This window comes from Eretmochelys imbricata, chromosome 26, assembly GCF_965152235.1.
Source record: "Eretmochelys imbricata isolate rEreImb1 chromosome 26, rEreImb1.hap1, whole genome shotgun sequence".
In the NCBI taxonomy this organism is placed as follows: Eukaryota; Metazoa; Chordata; order Testudines; family Cheloniidae; genus Eretmochelys; species Eretmochelys imbricata.
The window spans coordinates 2,133,480-2,155,128 of record NC_135597.1 but is presented as its reverse complement, the minus strand read 5'-3'; the positions used below and the strand labels follow the sequence as shown (position 1 = coordinate 2,155,128).

Here is a 21,649-nt window from a genome sequence, read left to right as displayed (position 1 = left end):
GAGCAGCACTGACAGCCAGCCGGACTGCTGCTGCAGGTTATGGCCTCAATCCTGCGATCGCACCTGCCTGGGCTGGCCCCAACACCCACATGAAGCCCAAAGAGTCCAGCTGCACGGATCTGGTTGCAGGACCCAGCCTTTTCTTTGCACTCCCTACTGAATGGGTTTGACAAACTTGCGTGGCTGATCAGTGAAATGGAAAGTATCACATACACACACAGCACTCATGTTTCTAGGGGAAGGTGTGTATATTGTTACTGGTGGGGGGCAGGAAAACCAAAAATACCTGTATATCCGAAAGTTACAAGGACACAATCCAAAAAATAAAAATGACCATGCATGTAATTTCAGTGCTTTACAAAATGGAAGCGGAAAAAAAGAAAACCAACCTAAAATATAGTCCTGTAATTAAATTACAAATTAGAAAGTTGTAAAAGCTTACTACAAAAATACAGCGGAGTAAGAGGGCTTCTCCTCGACTGGGGTGAAGCGACATCCCCTTTTTCCTCTGAGAGGTTGGGTTTGTTTTGTTTTAAATTCCCTATAAAAATATCCCTGAAACATGGAAGTGTACAAGTCATCACATGGCTTGGTTTGCTGCTTTTAGCTTTAAAATGTACATCCAGGCACTCACCATATAAGTATTTACAAATGTTTACAAATGTACAAAAACCAAACTGAATACACCAGAACCAGGAATTTACAGTGTAAAAAACCAATCCAAAGCCCATGGATGCTGAGAGAAAGGAAAATACAAAAATACAGGTGTCCTTTTGCAAGGGGGAAATTCAGTCTTGTTTGGAATCCCCAGGGCTGCCCGCTGGAGAAACTGGCATGAGACCACCACCCTGTCCTGGCATAGAAACAGACACTGTCCATGTGGCACACAGTCTCTCTCTGGACAAGGTCCGTGGGTCACAGAGCATCTTTTCAGCAAAAGGCAGTTCTCAGTCTGTTAAACAGACACACCCATTTTCTCTCTCACACACCTTGTTTTCAATGGTATCAGAACACACTTTCCTCTCCGATGAGATGGAGCAGGATACAATCATATTCAAGAAACTTTCTCTGCCCAGCCCCCAAAACAGAATTCAAAAAACCAAGCACGGATTATTTTCAGGATGTCTGCTGAGGCTCCAGGGATAAGAGACATGGCATCTGAAACAATCTTTCCCAGTTCATTTACACCAAAGCCATCAGTCTGTATTTTTCAGAGGGACAGTCATGTCATCTAGGCCCAAGAGTTACTTTTTCCTAAATGAAGTGTTTCACAGAATTTAACAATTGTTTGGAGCAGCCTGAAAGTGTCAATGAACTACACCTAGTCTGGTTTTACACCTCCTCCTGCAGCATTTGCAACCCACACTCTGCAATCTTGGGCTGGTTCTGGAGAACTAGGAAGTGAAACCCACTGACACCAACCTACCTAATTTCTGCCTCCAAGCTGAGCGAAATGCATGAAGGAAACAAGAATACAACTTTTTGCAACCATTTTCTGTTTCGGTTCCTGTTGGTAACTTGAGTGCAGAGGGATCAGTGTTTTTTTAATTTGGGTTGAGGCTGTTCAACAGTCTAGAGGATTTAGACACATCTTCCATTGATGCATCTAAATCTCCTGCAACATTGCACTGTTTTCCCCCGATCTGTTTGCACTTCTAGCCAAGCAGGTTGCCAAGACCAGGGCAAAGCGAGATCCACGCCAGTCCAGCCAAGCCAATGCCTGGGACACAGACACTTCCAGAGACCAAACCCAGACCCCAACTGCTTAGCTCCAGCAATGCTCCCTGGGAGCAGCCTTACCCCTGTGCCATCACCCTACATTTCACCAGCAACGACAGCTCTATCCACACTGGCAAAGATGGGACCCACAAGTCACCAGCACCACAGCCCCGCTGGCGAGAGCTGTCGTGCGGGCCGGGCTCAAAGCTGGGTGAGAGACGGGCCCCAGCCCGCCTACATGGCAGCTGCCACCAGCAGGGACTCAGCTCCCAGTTCCACCAGTGCAAACCAGACTGGAGAGGTGAAGATTCCTCCCGCACAACCACCAAGTAATCAGGAGTCCAGCCAGGCCCATCACCCTGAGGTGCTCCCAGAGATTCCCCCTCCCCAGAGGAGACATACTCACGCTGGAAGTAATTCGAATGTGGGACCTGCTGAGGTCACCACAGGCATGGCTCACGCTCCAGCTGAGAAAGGGGAGGAGCATAAGGCTGTAATACCCTTTCTTACCACAGGGGGCAGGTGTCAGTCAGACAGAAATGGCTAATCTTTGGGGCACGGCTCTCAAAGTGCGCTCTGGTCAGGCCTAGAGGACCATGGCAGGGGTCAGCTGGGTGGCCAGCTTTACCCGCTGCTCTAGGCATGATGAGAGGGAGAGCTCGAGTGGGACTGCACGGCACAGCCTGCCTTTAACCTTGGTCCCCACATCAGAGAGCCCCTCCCTTGGGACACGAGTCCCATGGGGCAGATTGTCCACATGGAGCATCTTGTTTGGATTCCGATGAGCCAAGCAGCCGGGCAGAACGTGCAGCTCCCTCAACAGCCAGCAGCTGGGGCTGGAAGAGCTGGGCTACGTGCCCCTCTGGACCTTGTGGCCCACTCCCGCCATCGAGTTCCCCAAGGAGCGGTGAGGCCGGAGAACAAAAGGGGGATTGTGCATTGGACTTGGAATCAGGGCAAAGCCACAAAGTGCAACGAGTCTGCCACTCTCGGCCTGGCAGATCTGGCACGGCTCAGGAGTCTGTTATTGCCAGCCCCGGCTCTTGGGACAACAAAGCCTCACGGGCCAATCTCGAGAGAGGAGCCTTTGCAAAGGAGCTCTTTTGGCAACTACTGACCTGGGGGGTGGAGATAAAGGAATTGTTTCACATAAAGAGGAATTGAAAAGCGTTTCCCTTGTCACAGCTCATGATGTCGCTAGCACCAGGCAGAACTGGGGGCTTCCTTCCCTACCCAGCCCTAGGGGGTGGGGACACCAGCCACTGGGACAAGAGAGAGGGTCTTTACTCTGGCCTCAGCAGGGGAGCAAAGAGGCATCCAGGGCTGTATGAAGACATCCGAGTCACGCTGAAGTCTGAGCAAATGCTGGGTGCGCATTCAGCAGTTCATGCTAGGGGGTGGTTCCATGGAAAACTCTTCACTCCCCTGCTTACAGCCCGAGTTTCTTCCGCTGAGAGCAGCTCTTGCTTTAGCACCAAATATGTTAAGAGTGACAGATTCCCAGGCACAAGGCCAGCACAGACCCTAAAGATAAAAACACAGCCCATGTCTGGCCCAGTGCCGGGCTCCCTGCACGCTGCCAGGCCCCTAACAGCACACAAATGCTCGCCATGAGACAACAAGCAGCTCTGGGGCTCAGGTGCTATGAAAACAGATTGCCCCCACTCTGCCCCCACTCAGCAACAGCGCTCAGGTCCCACCTGAGCCCACAGCACCTCCCAGCCGCCTGCGTTCCAGCCCGAAGCCAAGACGACTTCCCTGCCATGGCTTGCTCCTAGGCAAGTGGCAGCCCAGGGGCCCGTGGCCAGTCCCATGGCAAGACTCTCCCATGCAGGGTCAGGGGGTCTTAGTCTCACCCTTTGGGCCAGGCTATGAGCTATCGTCGTAGGCTGCTAGACCCTGGGTAGGTGGCAGCTGAGAGAACCAGGAGCGACCTCCCGCTGGGCCGAGGGCAGGGGCAGGAGTCGGAGGGGGACTGACTGACTCTTTGGGACACTTGCTTAGAGAACAGAAGCGGTGCGGGAAGCCGGAGGTGCTGGGTTTGCGGGGAGGGTGAGAGGAGAAGGGGTTTGGTCATCGCTCCCTTCACCAATTCTCTCCAGCAAGGGAGCGTGGGTGCAACTGACTGATGGCCTTCGTGACCCCAAATTCAAGGGCCCCTGGGTCCTACTCCACTCAAACAGCCTCCTTGCTACCCCGGCCTGGGCTTCCCCAACCCTGCTGGTGCCCCTCAATCCCAACCTGCAGCCGGGACTGAGAGGAGCCGAGCAGTGACAATACACACTGCACACCTGCCCCCGGGTCTCTGCAGCCAGCTGGCTATGGCCAGCCCCTATTCAGCCTGAGCAGCTAGGGGCTCCCACCTGGGCTGTGAGCCCCGCCCCTCCTCTCACCCAGACCCCACAGGCAGGGGTGTAACACCGGGGGAGCCCCCCTCTCCCCGACAGATGCAGGGTGGGCACAGTGCCGACAGTACCTCCCAGGGCAGGGTTTGCCGCAGGAACCGCGTTGGGGGGACACAGCGGGAGCAGCTGGGAGAGGCCACCCCAGTGATCACGGCAAGGAAGCTATTGGCAACAACAAACACCGACTCCACCCTCCCGTGTGAGCACGCAGATGGATCCAGGCTCCCTTGAGCAGTCTGTGCCTGGCATGCGGCCGTGCCAGGTCCTGCCAGCGCGACGGGCCCCCGGGAGCAGGGCTGAGAGGGCTCCGGTTACCCAGAGGCGAGGCGGATGGGGTGAGGTGCAGTGAGAGTATCTGGCACGCAGTCCTGGGCGGGGGCTGCATCTTCCCACTCGGCCTCCAGGAGTGACTCAGCCCAGCAGGGCAGGGTGACGGAACAGCCCCTCACCCCAGCTCTGGCGCCAACAGCCTCAGCTTCACATCCACGGTAACCCTGAGACGGCAAGGACGGCAGCTCCACGGGCGGGCTCCGGGCCTGCCCATGCTGGCTCTAACGGAGCAGGGGGGTCAGGAAGGCGCCTGTGCCATGGCCCGGCCTTGGCCGGCGGAGTTGGCCGTGGGCGGATGCGAGTTCACGCCCGGTGTGAGGTTGGAGTGTGCGTTGGTGCTGATGGTGTAGTCCGCCGGCTGCGGGGGAGACAGGGACAGAGAGCGTCAGATAGGGGCTCAGCCACTCCCGCCTGCGAGCCACGGGCTCCCCGTGATCAGCCTGGCCAGGAAGGCAAGGGACAGGGGAGGGGCTACTAGCGAGTCCCCAGGAACCTTCCCTCAGTGCCAGGACGTCTGCAAGGGCAGCAGCCCAGCTGGGCAGAGATACCCACCCACGGAGGGAAGTGTCAGGGCTGGCTACGCGCCCGAGCCCTTCATACCAACGGCACAGAAACCAGCCGGGGCCGGCGTGGGCCAAAGGCGTCCACACAGCCGACGGGGGGTTACCGGGCCAGTCTCAGCCATGAGATGCCTTCTGCTGGTCTGAGGGGCGTTGGCTTCCCCTGGGCCGGAGTGGGTCAGCGTCGAGCCAGCCTTGGCTATAGGTGCTGGCTGAAAGCAGGCGTGGAGCGGGGCAGTCTCCAGCACCTGCTGCAGTGCATGGGGGAGCCCCAGCAAGGCCAGGGTCCCAGGGCGGGGCAAACACCTCAGGGACCGCGGGCAGGACACACAACGGGCCTTACGTGCCGCCGGAAGAGCCGCTGAAGCAGGCTGCGCTTGGGGGGCTCGGGGAGCTGCTTCCAGTCCAGATCCGGGGAGCGCAACCCATTTGGTCCAAACACATTCAGGTCTTTAAAGCACTCTGTCTCGATCATCTGGGGAGAGGCGCACAGGGGAAAGCTCAGCGGGAGGCGCCCGGGGCCACAGGCAGCCCAGAGATGGGACCGTCCCCCAGGTGATCAGAGGCAGGCTCCCTGGGGAGGGCAGTCTCCCTGTGTGTCTGGGAGCAGGGGGCTGGCCAAGCTGGATGCATTGGGGTGACAGCACACTAGTGCCATCCCTGGGAGCCAGCAAGAGGAGGGACAGCCCCATGGGGCTAGGGCAGGATCAGGCTCTTTGTATTCCTCAGTTTAAGCCATGGGGCTCCTGCCCCTCCTCCAAGGGCAGCTCCTTCCTGCTGCGTCACCCAGCCTCCATTCCCACCCACCCTCCTCAGGGCTTGCAGCTGCAGGGCAGAGGCCTGGATCCCAGCTCCCCCAGGCTCTACCCCAGCATGGTTTCCTCCCAGACCCTGCCGTGGGAACCAGCTGCCCAACAGGGAAGCCCACCACCCATCCTGCCTGAGAGGAGTTTGCACACCCTGGCGCGCCCCACAGCCCTGGCACGGAGGCAGAGGGCTCGGGAATCAGGGCACCAATCTTCTTATGGGGAAAGCAGACAGGCCAGAGCCCCCTGGCCAGCAATATGGACTCAGCCTCCCTCCTTGCCAGCTGCTGTGCCAGAGAGAGCCATGGGGGCACTGTCTGCAGGGACACATAGTGGGGTGAGGGGGGAGTTCGGTTGTTATGGCTGAATCCCTCCCCCCGCCCCGTACCTCATTCTGCCAGGGGATGGAGACGCTGCCCGTGGCGAATTTGGCGTAGAAGTCACTGTCCGTTTGGTCCAGGTTGACGCCCTTGACGGTGGAGAACTGCTCGATGTCCAGCACGTCCTTGCAGTACACGGCCCGAGGCTGCAGGGCCCATGGAGAGTGCTCAGCGTGGGGCAGGGAACTGACTGCCCCAGGGCACTGCCGGGCCCACGGAGAGCGCTCAGCATGGGGCAGGGGACTGACCGCCCTAGGGCCCATACCCCAGTGCTGCACGACCCAGAGAGCGTGCTCAGCGTAGGGCAGGGGACTGACCACCCCAGGGAAGTGCCGGGCCCACGGAGAGTGCTCAGCGTGGGGCAGGGGACTGATCACCCCAGGGCCGATACCCCAGAGCTGAATGACCCACAGAGAGTGCTCAGCATGGGGCAGGGGACTGACTGCCCCCAGCATGCTCCAGGGCCCACTCCCCTGGGCTGGGGAGGCAGCCCCCTCAGACTCAACCAGCAGCCACAGGAGGATCAGCCCATCACCACTGGCCCAGCACTGACTTGTGGCCCTCCCCGCTGATGCCTGGCCTGTGCCATGTTGCCTGCCCTTCTGCCCCCACCCTGCCCCTCCTGGGCTCTTACATCTGGCACAAATGACGGCTTTATGACCCCGGCCTCCAGCCGCTTGAAGTTGATGGTCCTGAAGAATGGATGCTGGGTCACCTGGGCGGCCCCGTCCTCCCCGCAGCCCAGTCGCTGCTTCGGGTCCTTGGTCAGGAGCTGGGGAGACGGACCGAGGCCCCGTGGTCACACGGGGGGTGATGCGGACTGAACGCAGCGCAGTGGGCTAGACGGAGCGACCCAGCGCTGCCCCCACAGCCTGGCGCGCAGGAGAGCACTGGGGGTGGCACCCGGCCTGGCAGGGGGCTGGGGAGGAGCCTGTGTACGGACGGGGCACCTCCAGGCCCCAATGAGCCCAGAGCCCCAGCGAGACGGTCCCTGCCTGGCGAGCTCACGCTGCACCGACAAGAGTCTCATCGCCCACCGTTCACAGAGGGGCTGGGGCGGTGACCACACACTGAACGCGGCAGCGACGTCCTCCCGCAGCTGGAGCTAACCCACCTCCCCGAGAGGCGGCCGCCCGGTCGAGGGAAGAATTCGACCCAACGCTGTTTACCCCGGGGGGTGGGTCAGCAGAGCCATGTCTCGGGGCGTGGGACTTCCTCTCAGCGCTTCCCCTCTTCACCAGAGCTGGAAGCTGGGTATGTCTGCGGCTGAGAGCAGCAGCAGGCTCTAGACAGCGGGCGCCTGGGGTCAGGGAGGAGCCACATACTCACAAATCTGGCCCTGCCGGCAGGGCCCCCAGCAGAGCAGGCCTGGACACCCCTGCTGCAGGGCGCCGGCCCCCACTGCGGACAGACAGGCCTTGAGGGAGGGGCACAGGGCACGGCGGCTCCAGCTGCCAACTCACCATCTTGCAGATGGCCTGGGTGTTCTCGGTGAACTTGTCGGAGTACAGCTCCTGCTCCTCCTGCACCCGCTTCTCCACCTCTTCCCGCTTCACCCTCTCCTTGCGGGCGCGGAACGGCGACTGCCCCTCGATCATCTCGTAGATCAGGCAGCCCAGCCCCCACCAGTCCGGGCCGAAGGTGTAGCGCTCGTTGTTAATCACCTCTGGAGCTGGCGGGGCGAGAGCAGGGGACAGCCCTCAAACAAACCCCATTCGGAATCACTCGCCGGCCCCCAGCCAGGCCCTGAGGCCAGGCTGCCCACAGGTGGGAGAAGGGCCCCACCACAGAGCACAGCCGTCCTGCCTAGCGGCTTCCCTCTTGACACCAGCACCTGGCCCAGAGCTCTGGCTTCCAGCCGCCACCTCCCGCTCTACCCCTGGCGCGGGCAGCCCCAACACCTACCCATGTAGCCGACGGTCCCGACGCGGCCGCGGATCATCTCACCCTCCGGAATCTTAATGGCCAGCCCCAGGTCCGAGATCCGGATGTGTCCTGCCGCGGGAGGGAAATCAGAAGGCTCAGCGGTGGGACTGCCCACCACTCCCAAGCCATCCGGGGTTCCCAGCTCCATGGCCTGCTGCCTCCCTTCAGCAGGCAGCCCTTCGGGGACTGAGGCATCAGCTGCTTGGGCTATTCTAAGGAGATGGGTTTTGGGAAGATAGTCCCAGAGGGGAACAGAGGGAGCCACTGACCTCAGGAGAAAAGCAATGCATGCGATGTCTCTCCCGAAGGGTGCAGAGCGCTTGATGCCAGCTTGATTAAACACGACGATCGTCCCCTCCCATCCCAGAGCATGGCACCACCTCTGCCCCCAGCAACAGCGAAATGCAGCAAATGGGTGAGCGCAGCAGCACGGGGCTGGGTGGGGAATTCCAGCTCCGCACCCCCTAGCGCGGAGCAGACAGAGCCTCCACTTTTAGTCTGACCTGGGAGTCACTGCCCCCGCCCCACGTGGGCCCAGACACTGCTCCCAGGGGGGCATCTCAGGCCCGATGCCTAGAGCCTGAAGCCGCTCCCCCCAGCAGGCCTGTCTGCCCCCTTCACCCTGACATGAATGTGGATCGGGGGCTGCTGTCTCTGGGGCCGCCTCCAGGCCATCACTGCCACTCCCAGCTTGTGGGGTGAGCCGTACCAGCCGGGGCAGGAGGGAGCCCGTCCCCCGCCCCGGAGGCGGCTCAGGGCTGGGGGCCAGCCGGGGTGGAATACGCAGTGCAAGCCGACGCAGTGAAGAGAGCCAGAGCCAAGGAACGGCCAGGAGGAGCCAGCTGGGCTCACGCTCCCACCAGCCTGGGAAGGGGCCGTGTAGACCCTGGCAGCTCCCCCCGGACGTTCCCCACTCACCATCATCATCCAGCAGGATGTTCTCTGGCTTCAGATCCCTGGGGAGGAGAGACAGGCCCAGCTCAGAACGAGACAACTGGGGCAGCCCAGGCACGGCTACATTCGCACGTGCAGTGCATGCCAGCTGGGGCTCGTTGGCTCAGCTGAGTACACTGGGGGACCCAGAGACCCACTCGGACGCTGCTGGCCAGCTTGGTGCCACTAACTCGTGAGAGCTGGGTCTCACATCCCAGGCTGTGAGGATGGGCTAGATCCTAGTCAGAGAAGACGGAGGGCATGGCCCAGCATCTCGTGCCAGGAGCACAGACCCAAGGCCTGGGGAAAGCTGTGGCCTGACAGCGGGCAGAGCCTGAAAGGACAGGCACAGAGCAGCGCAGGGAAGGGGAGGCCCGGGGCCGGCATGCAGAACTCCGTGAGTGCCCAGCTGATCAGGAGGGGCCCTGCAGCCCCTGGCATGGGGAGAGAGAGAGGGACTGACTTGGGGACCATCTCCTCCCTGGGTGAGCAAGTGCTCAGTAGCGGGACAGGGCATGCTCCTGACCCCACAGCCTGGGCACTGCCAGTCTGCTGCCTGGAGACGGGCACTGCCGCTGCATAGCTCCTCCCTAGCAGCTCTCGCGGGGAGCCATGGCCGGCCCGAGTCAGGCCCCCTGCCCCAGGCCCGCTCACCTGTAGACAATGCCCTCCTGGTGCAGGTGCTGCAGCCCGCAGCAGATCTCGGCCGCGTAGAAGACGACGCGTTCGTCCTCAAAGCCGGGGTTGCCCATGTTGTAGATGTGGAACTTGAGGTCACCCCCATTCATGATGGTCAGCACCAGGCAGAGCGCGTCCTTCGTCTCGTAGGCGTAGGCCAGGCTGACCTGTGAGAACGCCCCAGAGCTGGCACCCTCGCCACAGGCAGGCCTCCAACAGCTGCCTGTCACCATGGCAGCATCGGGGTTACGGGTGGGGGCAGTCGCTGGGTTGTACGGACCGGAGGGCACAGGGGTGCATGCCAGCTGGGTCCCCATGGCACCCCCCTTCTGCGTGCTTCACTTCAAACCCAGCCACCCCTTTACAAACACAGCCAGTCCCAACCCACGTGATGAAGAGTGGGGGCGTCTCCATCCCACTGACACCCAGCAGGGTCCCCCCGATGGCCAGCTCCAGGGAGGAGGGCTCCCGAACCGTCCCGGAGCCAGAGGAGGCAGGAAGCAGCAGCACCAGGAGGGGCTGGGAGCCCAGCTCTCAGGAGAGCGACACTCACCACAAACCTGCTGTTCACTTTCTCCAGGATCTGCTTCTCGTTCAGGGCCATGGCCTCCCCTTTCCGCTTCTTGATCCGCTTCTTCTCCAGCTTCTTGCAGGCATACATCTTGCCTGTTGCTCGTACCTGGCAGGCGCAGACCTGGAGACACAGACACAGCGCAGCGTGAGGAGGCCGAGAAGGGCAGTGCCTGGTGCTTGGGAGATGGGACTGGACTAGCTGAAGGAGACCCCTGGGCCAAGGGCCTGGCATTATCCTTCCAGGCCCGACCAAAGCCACGTCTCTGTCCAGAGCCACCAGGAGAACAGATTCTCGGGCAACAACTCAGCTTCCTGATCCCATCTGGGCAAAAGGCAAGGGGCCTTCCCCCAGGGGATCGTGGGGTTTCCTGGCCGGCAGTAAACTGACTTATCTGCTCCAATTGTCTTTACAAAGTTCCTCTGCGTCTGGGGCAACGCGCCAAGTGCAGGCCACTCAACTCAGCCAGCCCCAAGCAGCCCCCTGGCCACACAAAGCCAGCCCAAGGGCCAGCCAGCAGGGCCCAGCTGCACGTTCCCATCGGCTAGCCCCAGACTCCCCCGTGGTGGACAGGGACAGACAATGCCCTTGTGCCCATCCCCCTCACCACAGGGCTGTGCCCACATACTGGCCTCTCAGAGCTTGAATCACCTCGTTTCTGGGCTAGGCCCCCTCAGCCTGGCAGACAGGCCCCTGCCCAGTGCTCCTGGGGCTAGCAGTGCTTGGAGGCCAGGGCCTCACCAGCTGGCAGCATCTCCCAGGCACCAGTGCCCGCCGGGCTGGTACTGCCATCAAAGGGGATTATTTTCCACAAAGGCTAGAGAGCCTGGGCCACGCCTCAGGGAAACCAGCCTTTGCCCAGCCCCTGAGCCCCCCGCTCCGGCGACACAGCCTTACCTCTCCAAAGCCCCCCTTGCCCAGAATCCGGTACTGCCGGAAGGTGTCCTTGGTCACCGACTGCCTGAAATGACAAAGCCGCAAGGCGTGTTTAAGGCCCGTAAGATCCCAGCTCAGCTCAGTCGAATGCAGCCCGGAGACAGCAGCCCTCACTCACCTCTCCAAGCACTTCCACTGCAGGAACCGGTCGAAGTACATGCTGTCCCGATAGTCGGCGAAGGGCGCTCCGCTCAGGTACCCGTGCATAGGACTAGGGGAGAGAAGGGGATGTTAGCTCTGCTCTCCCGGCTGCCCCGTTGGAGGACCCCTCTCCAGCCCCGCGGATCACGGCCACGCTGTATCACGCACAGCGCCGCTCAAGGCCAAGCCCAGTACTCACGCCAGACAGCTGCTGAAGAGGTCTTTACAGGCACTTTTCTCCAGGTTCTCCATGCACTGCTTCATGAGGGCCTGGCTGATTTCCGGCATGTAGTCTGAAGACTGAGGTGAAAGGAGAGCACGGCAGGTCTGAGTCCTGGCTGAAGCCCCCAAGCCCAGCCAGCTCCCCACCTGGGTATTTTCCACCTATCTGATTGATTCTTGGGTAGGAATCATGGGAGACACCAAGCTGCCTTGCCCAGCCCCAGGCAGCCCAGGGCCTTACAGCGAGGCTCCTCACACCTTGTCTAGCCCAGCAAGGGCAGCGTGAGAGAAAGTGCAGCTGAGACCCCACTCTCCGGCAGGGACGCAGACCTGCATCTTCTCCATGCTGCCAGCAAGGGGCACCCTCCCCTCACAGAGAGCACATGCTGCTCGGCAGAGACACACTTCCCTCTGGCCAGCCTCTGCCTGCCTCCTTCCCCTTGTGCTCACCCCGGGAGGCGGGGGGACCGGGCACACGCTCACCTCCCTTTTAAAGAACCTTCGGATGATCTCGTCGCCCATCTCCTTGCGCCGCTCATCCGGAGAGAGCTCGTAATCGATCTGGGCGGGGCAGAAAGAGGCATCAGACTGAGCCGGGCTGGACGGTCCAGCCGTCATTGTTCTGCAAGGCCTGGTACATTTCAGCACCGCTCCAGCCTTGGCTGGAACCACACCAGGGTCTGCCTGGCTCAAACCAAAACCCCAGACCCAAACAGGCACAGCCCAGAGCTGTGAAGCTGGCCCCAAGGGCCCACCCCCCAGCAATGGGCAAGGCAGGGCTCTGCCATGTCACCATGGCACCAACACCAAAGGGCGAGGGTGCCACCAAGGCAGACACCGGGTTGGTTCCACACCTCTGCCTCCCACTGCCTGGCACTGCCAGGGAGCCTCCTGACAGAGGGAACGCTGCCAAGTGCTTGGAGGCACCACGGTTCCCCCTCCAGCCCTTACATCAGGACCTGGCCTTGGAGACAAGACTGGATGGCCTGGGACTCCTCCCAAACCCCGCAGTGCCAGCCCTCGCCTCTCTCCACCCTGTGGGCCACACGCTGCCCTGGATTCAGGGGGTTACTGGCACCAAGCACGGGCTCCACGGCTGAAGTGGCCGGCAGCATTACAGAACCGGGCTGTGAAGGGATTTCAGCACCAGGCCCTGCCCCAGCTGTCCCAGGGCCAGCAGGCCTGGCCTGACCTGACCTTTCTCGCCCTTTGTGCTGGAGCTCTGCCGAGACGCTCTCCCCCCTGTCTGGCCACGACACCCCTTGCCAGCTCAGGCCTGCCTGCCATGGTCTTGGGACAGGCTCTGTGCGGCGCTCACACTCCCCAGGTACAAACCCAGTCCCTGTGCTGGGCACCACTGGGGCTGAGGCTGCAGCTCATGAGATCAGCACCTATTTGCTTGCAATGGCATCATGGCTGGTGCCCCGGACGGCTCCCAGGTGACCTAGGCACCCCTACAGGGCCTGACTGCATTTACCTGCGTGACATTACTGTCGGCGAGTGTAGATGCTCGTGGGTTTCTGCCCCACACTCAGGGTGACCGGCACTGGGCTAACCATCCCCTTCCTGCAGTACGGCTCCCAGGACAGGCAGGAAGCCAGCATGGCCGGGGGGTGTACAGCCAAATGTTCCCACCCACCAGCCCAACAAAAGGAACAGCTGTGCGGACAGTGGGAGCCATTTATAACCAAACAACGAGCAACTGCGAAGGCGGGGGAGCCGCCGGCCGGAACAGCCTGGATTCGCACACTGCCTTGGGGAGAGCTAACATGACACATTGCTCGGGGGGATTCACCCACATTCGGGGACCCCAGGGCTCTGCTAAGCACTCGCTGCTAGGCCTCCTAGACACAGCTCCAGGCGGAGGAGCAGGGGAGACCTGGCTTTGCTCGGCTCCCCCCGGCAAGCGGGCATGGACCCCACCAGGGCTCAAACACCCCGGTCACCCCCATGACGGTGCTTGTTAGGCAGCAACGGACTCTGCCAACTCCGCCCAAGAGCCGCTCGTTCTTCCGGTGGCCCACCTGGCGCTAACGCCAACACTAACGGGCCTGCAGGGTCTGAACCGCCAGAGAGCAGGGGACGAGCTCCCAGACACAGGAGCAGCCAGGACTTTGGGCCAAACTCTCATTAAAAAGCCAACCGCACCAGGAAAAACCTACCCTGGGCCAAGCGCCCGGACAACCTCCCTGGTGTCTCCTTCCCACTTTGCTCTTGTCGGCATGGGGCCCCTGCAAGCCCCTCCTGGCATTCCTCCCTGATTTCCACCTCCCCACCCACGCCTCCCCATTGGGTGTTGGCGGTTTGCCTTCCTCCAAGAGCCACGCTCTGCGGCTATTAAAATCTGACCTGCTGCTCCCTCGGCCAGTGTTTTGGGAACTCGGCCGGGCGCTAGGAGACGGAGGACACAGGAATGACCCCCAGAGGCAGGGATGAGCCGCGGGCGAAGGGTTCGGTCAGAACTCACCTCTCGCATAGTGCAGCAGAGTCAGGTGTGAAGCTGGCTAAGCACCCGGTCCCCTAATAAAGGGGGGCTGGGAAGAGAGCCAACCAGGGGAATAAAACAGAGCAGGTGCTCTCAAAACTGTCCCAGGCTTCGGCCGCCTTTAACAGGAAGGACGGAAATAGGCTCTGGAGGGCCAGCATAGCGGGGATGGCTCACGGGTCGCCCTCATTCTCAAGGCTCAAGTGACATCTGTGTTTTCCTTAATAAAAAGACCACTGGATGACAGCCATGAGAAACAAACAGGCTGGAATGTCCCATGAGGAGCTGAGTAAGCCTCTCCGAGCCAGCCCTGAACTACAGCGCTGACTGGGGGGTCTCCTTGCAGGGCAGCTCCGGCAGGACCACTGAGGCCCCGAGAAGCTAGGGAAAGGGAGGGGGCTGTAAAGGGACCAAGCTGTTACCAGTCCACTTTGCCGAGACAGGATACAGCAAGAGCAATTGGCAGTTAGAGCCCCCATGACCCAGGGTGCTGTCCATAGCCCCACTTTACAGATGGGGAACTGAGACACTGATTGGTTAAGTGACAGGACCCAAGATCACACAGTGAGTGGCAGAGTCTAAAATAAAACCCAGTGGCTTCACACTTGCGCTAGCCACAGAGCCACATTTCCTCCCAGAACAGGAAATAGAACCCAAGAGTCTGGACCCCCCGCCTCCTGCTCTAACCTGCTAGACCCCATGTCTGCTCCTACAGCTGGGGACAGCATCCCGCCCCCTTCCTCTCCGCTCTAACCCACTAGACTCCATTCCCTTCCCAGAGCTAGAGACAGAACCCAGGAGTCCTGACTCCCAGCCTCCACTGCTTTAATCCACTAGGACCCCGCCACCCCCCGGGGAGGACAATCCGCAAGGTCAGCGATTCATCTGTGGACAGAAAGCAACTCTCTGGCATCAGTGTCACATGTGACCCGGTGCACTGCAGGCATGACACTCCTCGTGGGCCTCCTCATGGCCCCAGGCGATTTCCCTCCCCTCCCTACGTGGTGTGACATTTCCCGCCAGCAGCCAGCCTCCTAAAGAGGCAACAAACCCCAGCACCAGCAACAAGCCAGCACAGCCTGCAAGGGCCCCTGGGCATGCAGCCTCCGTGAGCCAACGTGCCAAGAAAAACACACTCCGTGAAGAGGCACCAGCCCATTGGCACCCTGCAAGGATGTGCGCAGAGACTGCTAGTAATCCCGGAGCAAGTCCCAGGGGCCCACGCTGCAGGGTGGATGTCACGGGGAGATGTCACAACACGACAAGCGTGAGTGGCACCAGCCCGCCGTGCAAAGGGGCTGTGGGGGTCGCTCACAATTGGAGCCGGATGGCAGCACGCTGGAGGGGCCGGAGGAGACCAAAGCACTGCAGTTTCTCTTTCCTTCAGAAAGAAGAGAGGCACGCCCCTGGGACCAGGACCCCGCCTGCAGCACCGGGCAGGTGCAGGCCCTGTCCTGCAGCATTTCCACAGGACAGCCTCATGCACACCGCAGTGTTACACACGGCACGTCTTTTCCCCTTTGCGATACGTCAAGCTAGATCACTGGAGCATCCCGTAGCGCCCAATCCCTGTTGCCTTCCAAGGCAGGTGAAGCCTCACCCCTCTACCTGTGCAAGGAGCGAGCTGGGAGTGAAAACGCTTCCCTGGTCCCCACATCCCTGGGGATCTGACAGGCTTCTTCCACCCCACTCAACATCACCCGCAACAGAGGCTCTGCCGGCCAGGCTAGGTCAGGCCCTCGGCAACTGCTGTGGATCCTGACCAGTTTGAAAACTAGGGGTGCCTGGTCTTTGACCAGAGCAAAGACAATGGGGCTGCACAGGCCCCGCAGGGGCAGAATCGGGCTGCAGAGCCTGTATTCCAGCCGGACCGTCAGTGCCGAGAGGGGAGCGTGTGGACGGACAGCTGGAAGAGCAGTTTCGTGACTAGACCAAACCCATTTCATCAGGGCTCCGAAGCACATTTTGGAGAATAGCCTCATGTGAAACTTTCCTCAGCAACTAAACCGACTGCACTAGCTCGAATGCTGCTGCGGGAGAGTCCAGCCTCTACCTTGGGGCCAGGAAGGGGGGCTCAGAAACCCAACCCAAGCCTGGGCGACACACACAGCTGCTCAGGGTTACCTCACAGAACGGCTGCAAGCCGAGCAAGGGAATCCGGTGCCAAACCCTGTGTGGACCAAAATGTTAATTTAATCCTGCTTTCAACAAGTTAGCCTGAAGTGGTAAATTTCCAGGCACAAGTTAAACTGAAATACCCAGTTTTAAGTGAATATCAGTGTGTCCACACTGGGGCTTGCCCAGGTTTCACTAAACTGGCTTTAAGTGGACCTGAGTTTACCCCAGTGCACCATGCATGTTTTGACAGAGCCCCCACAATTGTAAGTCCACCAGTAGAGCAAGCAAACTACACACACTGGGCATTAAAACCCCCTCGGCGCTGCTCCACATCCCCACCACCTCCGTGCTGGGCTGGGACTTGGGGTTGCAATTTTTCCGCCCACCTGTCTCTTCCACCCAGTGGGTGCAACGCACTGGCAGAGTTACTCTCTTCCAACTTGACGGAGACCTTGTAAGCCAGGCGGGACTTTACACCACCCCCGACTGTCATGGGGGTCACTTGAAACCCACCAGCAAGGACTCAAAAAAAATAAAAATAAAAATTTGTTCTTGAACCACTGGAAAGAGAAACCAAAAGGCAGGTAGGTTTGAGTGGGGGACAGCCTAACCAGTGTCTTTAACGTGCTGCCTTGCTCACCTGGCTTCTCTGGAGTAATCACTGCTGGCCCAATCCCTCCTTACAGCTCCCTTCCGCCATGAGGCCTACACCACACTCGACAATGGTTAGGCAACTGCTGTGCTGGGTCTGCTGCCCGTGACACCGATAGCACCCACCTCCGTGTCACCTCGGGCTCCCCCCGTGGTCCCTCGTCACCTGGTTAGATCGTAGGCGCTGCAGGGCAGGAACTGCCTGTGTTCGCCGCTCCCCAGCACAACGGGGCTCCACCGCATCACAAACACTACTCGAGACTGGAAACTGGTTTCTTTACTGGGACCGTCAGCACGGAGACGGCGGGGTGAGTACCCTCCCGGGACACACGACAGAACTCCATGCACGCAGAGCCACACCGCCCCGGTAGGATGCCAGGCTGCCTGGCTTGGGAGGTATGCAACAGCAGCACAGACCTGGAGCCCTGCCAGGAAGAGAAAACCCACAGCTGTGCGGAGGGGTTAGCCCCTGTTCGCAGGCTTCTCACAGACAAGAAGGGCATTGGGGAGGCTTTACCGAGCTGTTAGCAGTTGCCGCGGTCATTAGCTTCTCTGTAATTTCCAACATGCCCGGAGGGCCTTGAGCGCGGCCTGAACAATGACATGCACACTGCAAAGGGCCGGGGTGCCCGTAATCCCAGCCAGGAAGCCACACGCCCTTTGCAAATCGCTGCCAGGGCCAGGCAGGGACATTTCCAAGCGAAATGAGACCAGCGGATGCACAGACGCTCAGGCCAATGGAGACGCTCTGCCCCCACCCGGCCTTAGACACCGTTCTGGCAGCACACCAGGCCCAGGAAGAGGCCAGAAGAGAATTTTCCCAAGTGCAGAAGCATAGGGGGCATCTCTATGATGCTGTGCTCAAAGCTGCCTTCCCCCTGGGCTGTGCCAAACCGAATCTGACCTCATGATTGCACCAAACACCAGCTGGGAGAGAGCACACAGGACTCAGAACCCACCTGACGCCAGAGAACTGTAGCCCACCCACCAGATCAGGGTCAGAGAGCCAGAGACCAGGGGTATCCGGATGCAGCCATTCCAAGGCAGAGCTCCCAAGTTCAGGAGGAGATTCCAGAGCCAGGATTGGAATCCTGAACCAGCCTGGAGTTACCCCAGGGACTGTCTCTCCCAATCCACAGAGAATGGATGGGGCAGGCCAGAGTCTGTGAAACTTCTCCATTTCAGTTTCTACAGTGCGCCCAGACTCAGAGTGACTCACATGAGCCTCAAAGGGACTCTACATGCTAACTGAGCCAAGCGTTCCCCGCTCTGCCAGCTCAGATAACAGCGTAAAGCAATATATGACCTGCCTACAGTGCCCTACAAGACCCCCATTCTATCAGCTGTGTGGGAGATGGACTCCCCAAGCAGAGGGCCCTACCCTGTCCATAGCTAAGTGGTTACAGCATGCATTAGAACCAGGGCAGAGGCTTGTGCCTTAGCCTAGAGACCTAGTTCTCCAGCATGATAGCTCAGGGACATTTTTCCTCTCTAGGTATGCAAGAGAACTGTCTGATAACGTGGCGATCACCCTGGTGCACAGTGATGCTTAACCGTTGTCAGCCGCTGGTGTGGGAATGCAGGGACTGCTCGTGGTATGAAATAGGAGAGACTGCTTCTAAAGCAGCCCAGACTCAAACAGTCTGGAGCTTTAGAGACTGACATCACAGCTGGGTCAAGAACAGGGACAAATTTCACCAAGGCTTCAGTAAAAACGTTCTCCCCATTTTTCCGGGTGACATTTGGATGCGAAATTTTATTGAAACATCAGAAGCTACATGCTTCACGTTGCAAAATTGAAATCAACACCTTGAATCGCAACAAATGAGGGGCTAGGGCAGACGCTAGGTGTGGAAGGCAGCATGAGGTTGGTCAGGAGGAAGCGCAGCATTGCTCTTTCAGCCCACAAGAGAGGCAGGAGGGGATTAAAGGGAAGGACAGTGGTGGAAGGAGGAGCTGGAACATCCTGCAGAATTTTACTAGCTGGAGACAAAAGGGTTTGTATCTGGAGACATGGAAGAGTCCCAGAAGGTACAGAAAGCCTGTGGCTTTGTTACATACCTGCACTTACAGCAACCACCAGACCAACTTTGGTTGGAAGAGTTCTATTTAATTGACTTAGATGGGCAAGAAACTTTTTTTATTATTTTTTTTTAAATTATTAAATCTTCCATAAGCTCAAAGAACCTCACACAAACCCAGGGTTGTTTTTCAGGCATGTGTTTCCCATTAAACACCCATATGACTGGATCGGCCTTTCTGCCGCTCAGATGCATCAAGACTATGCAAAAAAAGAAAAATGCTTAAGTTTTCGTACACCAGCTTGAATTGCTGGCAGGACTGGCTGCTTCCTTCAACACAGAGCGAGATTTTCCCCTGACCCAAACCAAATGGGACTCAGCAAGCTCCTCTCAGTCTGAAGGGCAAAAGCTCCCTCAGTTACATAAACAATTTGGTAATGGGAAACACAGATCATTCTAGGAGGCTTACGTTTTCTATTAAACAGCATCTAAAATTGCCTCCTGGCATCAGGAGAGTAACAGCAGATGCACACGGATTTCAGATCAGAACTTCAAGTTAGCTAGTGAAAAAAGCCCAAATCCTCTGGTGTGACCCAGAGTGAAACCAAGCCCTACTGGACAGACCATGCTTCCAGAACCAGGAAACCTTCGAGGGGAAAAACAAAAAGCCCTTGAGAACACGAAGATATGATTTCACTAGAAGGCCTGACTGAAGTTACAAGTTATCAGGATGGAATTTTTGCACGGCTGCCTTAGAAAGGGCTGTGAAATGTACTGCCCGCACACCACTGGTGCTAGGGGCGCACTTTAGCAATTTCATTTTCTCCGGCATCTAAGAAGCCGCCTGTCTATCACGACCACCTAACAAGTCAACAACGGGGAAAGAACGTAGACGGAAGGCGAGTGACCTCTTCTCCCTCATGGAAACATCCTAGTGAATGCCCTAGGAAATCACACCTCTGTAGGCTGGTATTTACAAAGCCATTTGAACAGCCAGAGAGAAGCTCTGAACCCTCCTACAGAATTCAACGGCAGAGATATTCTCTATGGCCCCAGTTCAACCATCCGTGTCTAACTGAAGTACATGCGTCGTCCCAAAGCCCTGCCCCACTGGGCCCTCACAGCTCTGCTGTAGGATGGTGCAAAAGATCCTTGTTCGATCTTTCATCCCTCGGAGGCTTTAAGAGCAATTGCCAGTCCCCGGGAAGCAGTGTGGGACGTTTCCAGAGGACTGTTCCTATCAGGAGCTATGTGTGCACTGCAGGGTGGGTTTTTGGTTTCACTGCACGTGTTCCTGAGAGACTTCCAGCTCCCAGACAGATCCGTTATTGGCACAGCCAATGCTACATGGGAATTCCCACAGCTCCGGGGCCCGCACCACACCCCCCATCTAGCACACCCCTACATCCACTTTCCCCTTCCCTTCGGAATCCCATTGCTTTCCATTTGCTGCATCCTGTCTCGTCCCCCGACAGAGCAAACCCAGGACTCCCTACACTCCATATATTACAGTGTCATCTCCCCTGCAATCCATACAAGACAGACATCCCTCCTGCCGCGATCCTCCCAAAACCTAACCTAGGTCAGGAACACCAGCAGGGTGCCCTAGCTTCAAACTGCACCGACCCCAGGAGCACCAAAGTCCCCGGGCTGCTGGCGACTAGCGGGGCTCTTACCACAGCGTCCAGGAAGTGGATGCAGCGCTGCAGCTCCGGCCGCCTCTCACAGAACTGGCGGAAGAGCAGCCTGCCGATGGGCTGCTTGTCACACAGGCTGCTGTAGTCCCTTTCTGGAAAAGAAAATGAAGGAGGAAATGGGACAGAAGCACGGCACACGATGGTCCGTACCGGCCCATTCCGCAGACGCTGCGCCCCAGAGATCATCTCGCGGACAGGTGAGCCCTCCCAGCCTGTAACCCTCCACAGCTCTGTTCCCACACGACTGGGTTCTGCGGCTCACTGACGAAGGAGGCACGCAGCTCTGGAGAGAAGCGCTTCTTTAGAGCACTGCTGCATCAGGCAACAGTGCAACCAGGCTGTGGGATGAGAGCCACTGGCCACTCTCCTGCGAACACCTGGATTGCCTTTTGAGCTGGTGGGGACTGGGCGGTGGAGCGGGAGACAGGGAGCATTGCTGCGGCTGATGAGTCACGTAGACCAGCAGTGATTTCAGCCCAGATCCAGCAGGTAACTCTGCAGGTGAGCCCCTGCGCTGAGGCAGAGCCATAGGGACATCCATGGGGCTCTTCCCTGGCCCGAGGATCCACGCACCGAGTCACCGGACTTGCCTCATGAACGTCGTCATCTGTTGGCCACTGCGCAGCCTCCCGCTGTGAAGGCTCTGAAAGCAGCCCCCAAGGCAGGAAGCTGCTCCCCCAGCCAGCAGGGCTCAGAGCACCTGCATGTCACTGCCTTGGTTCAAGGAACAGGCAGGCAAGAGTTAAACGCCGGCTTGCACAAACTGCACCTGTCGCCTGCCTTCGCTGAAGTCACTGGAGCTGACACTGCACAGCATGGCCGGGATTTCTAGGGGACCAGCTCCTCGAGACAGTGTGTGCCCCCCTCAGACACCCCCTCCACAGCCCCCTTTGCCCCAAACACCTCTGTGGCCCACGATTGTGGCCTCTGACCTCCCAGAGGCTCGAGTGCGTCTGGACGCTAGGTCAGGCCTTGCTGCAACTCTCTCTCCAGAGAATGCATGAGACTCCCCAGGGCAGAGGGTTCTCATGCATCTCCCCTGTGTAGCGTGACAGGGGCCCAGCTCTGTG

The 21,649-nt window shown here is 59.0% G+C and overlaps 1 protein-coding gene across 1 annotated transcript in view; it reads right to left on the bottom strand.

Annotated features, from left to right (window-relative positions):
- Nucleotides 1–324: 324 nt before the first annotated feature.
- The window catches only part of LOC144257685 (G protein-coupled receptor kinase 5-like), a 64,865-nt gene continuing 43,540 nt past the window's right edge, over nt 325–21,649 (bottom strand). Inside the window, exons 3-16 of the mRNA XM_077805757.1 lie at nt 20,559–20,671; nt 12,091–12,168; nt 11,585–11,685; nt 11,363–11,455; nt 11,206–11,269; nt 10,291–10,431; nt 9,714–9,904; nt 9,045–9,082; nt 8,106–8,195; nt 7,664–7,872; nt 6,835–6,972; nt 6,209–6,346; nt 5,358–5,489; nt 325–4,812 (exon numbers count right to left, since the gene is read on the bottom strand). Coding sequence (XP_077661883.1) covers nt 4,693–4,812; nt 5,358–5,489; nt 6,209–6,346; nt 6,835–6,972; nt 7,664–7,872; nt 8,106–8,195; nt 9,045–9,082; nt 9,714–9,904; nt 10,291–10,431; nt 11,206–11,269; nt 11,363–11,455; nt 11,585–11,685; nt 12,091–12,168; nt 20,559–20,671 — 1,646 coding nt within the window. The 3' untranslated portion in view covers nt 325–4,692. The remainder of the gene's footprint in view (nt 4,813–5,357; nt 5,490–6,208; nt 6,347–6,834; nt 6,973–7,663; nt 7,873–8,105; nt 8,196–9,044; nt 9,083–9,713; nt 9,905–10,290; nt 10,432–11,205; nt 11,270–11,362; nt 11,456–11,584; nt 11,686–12,090; nt 12,169–20,558; nt 20,672–21,649) is intronic.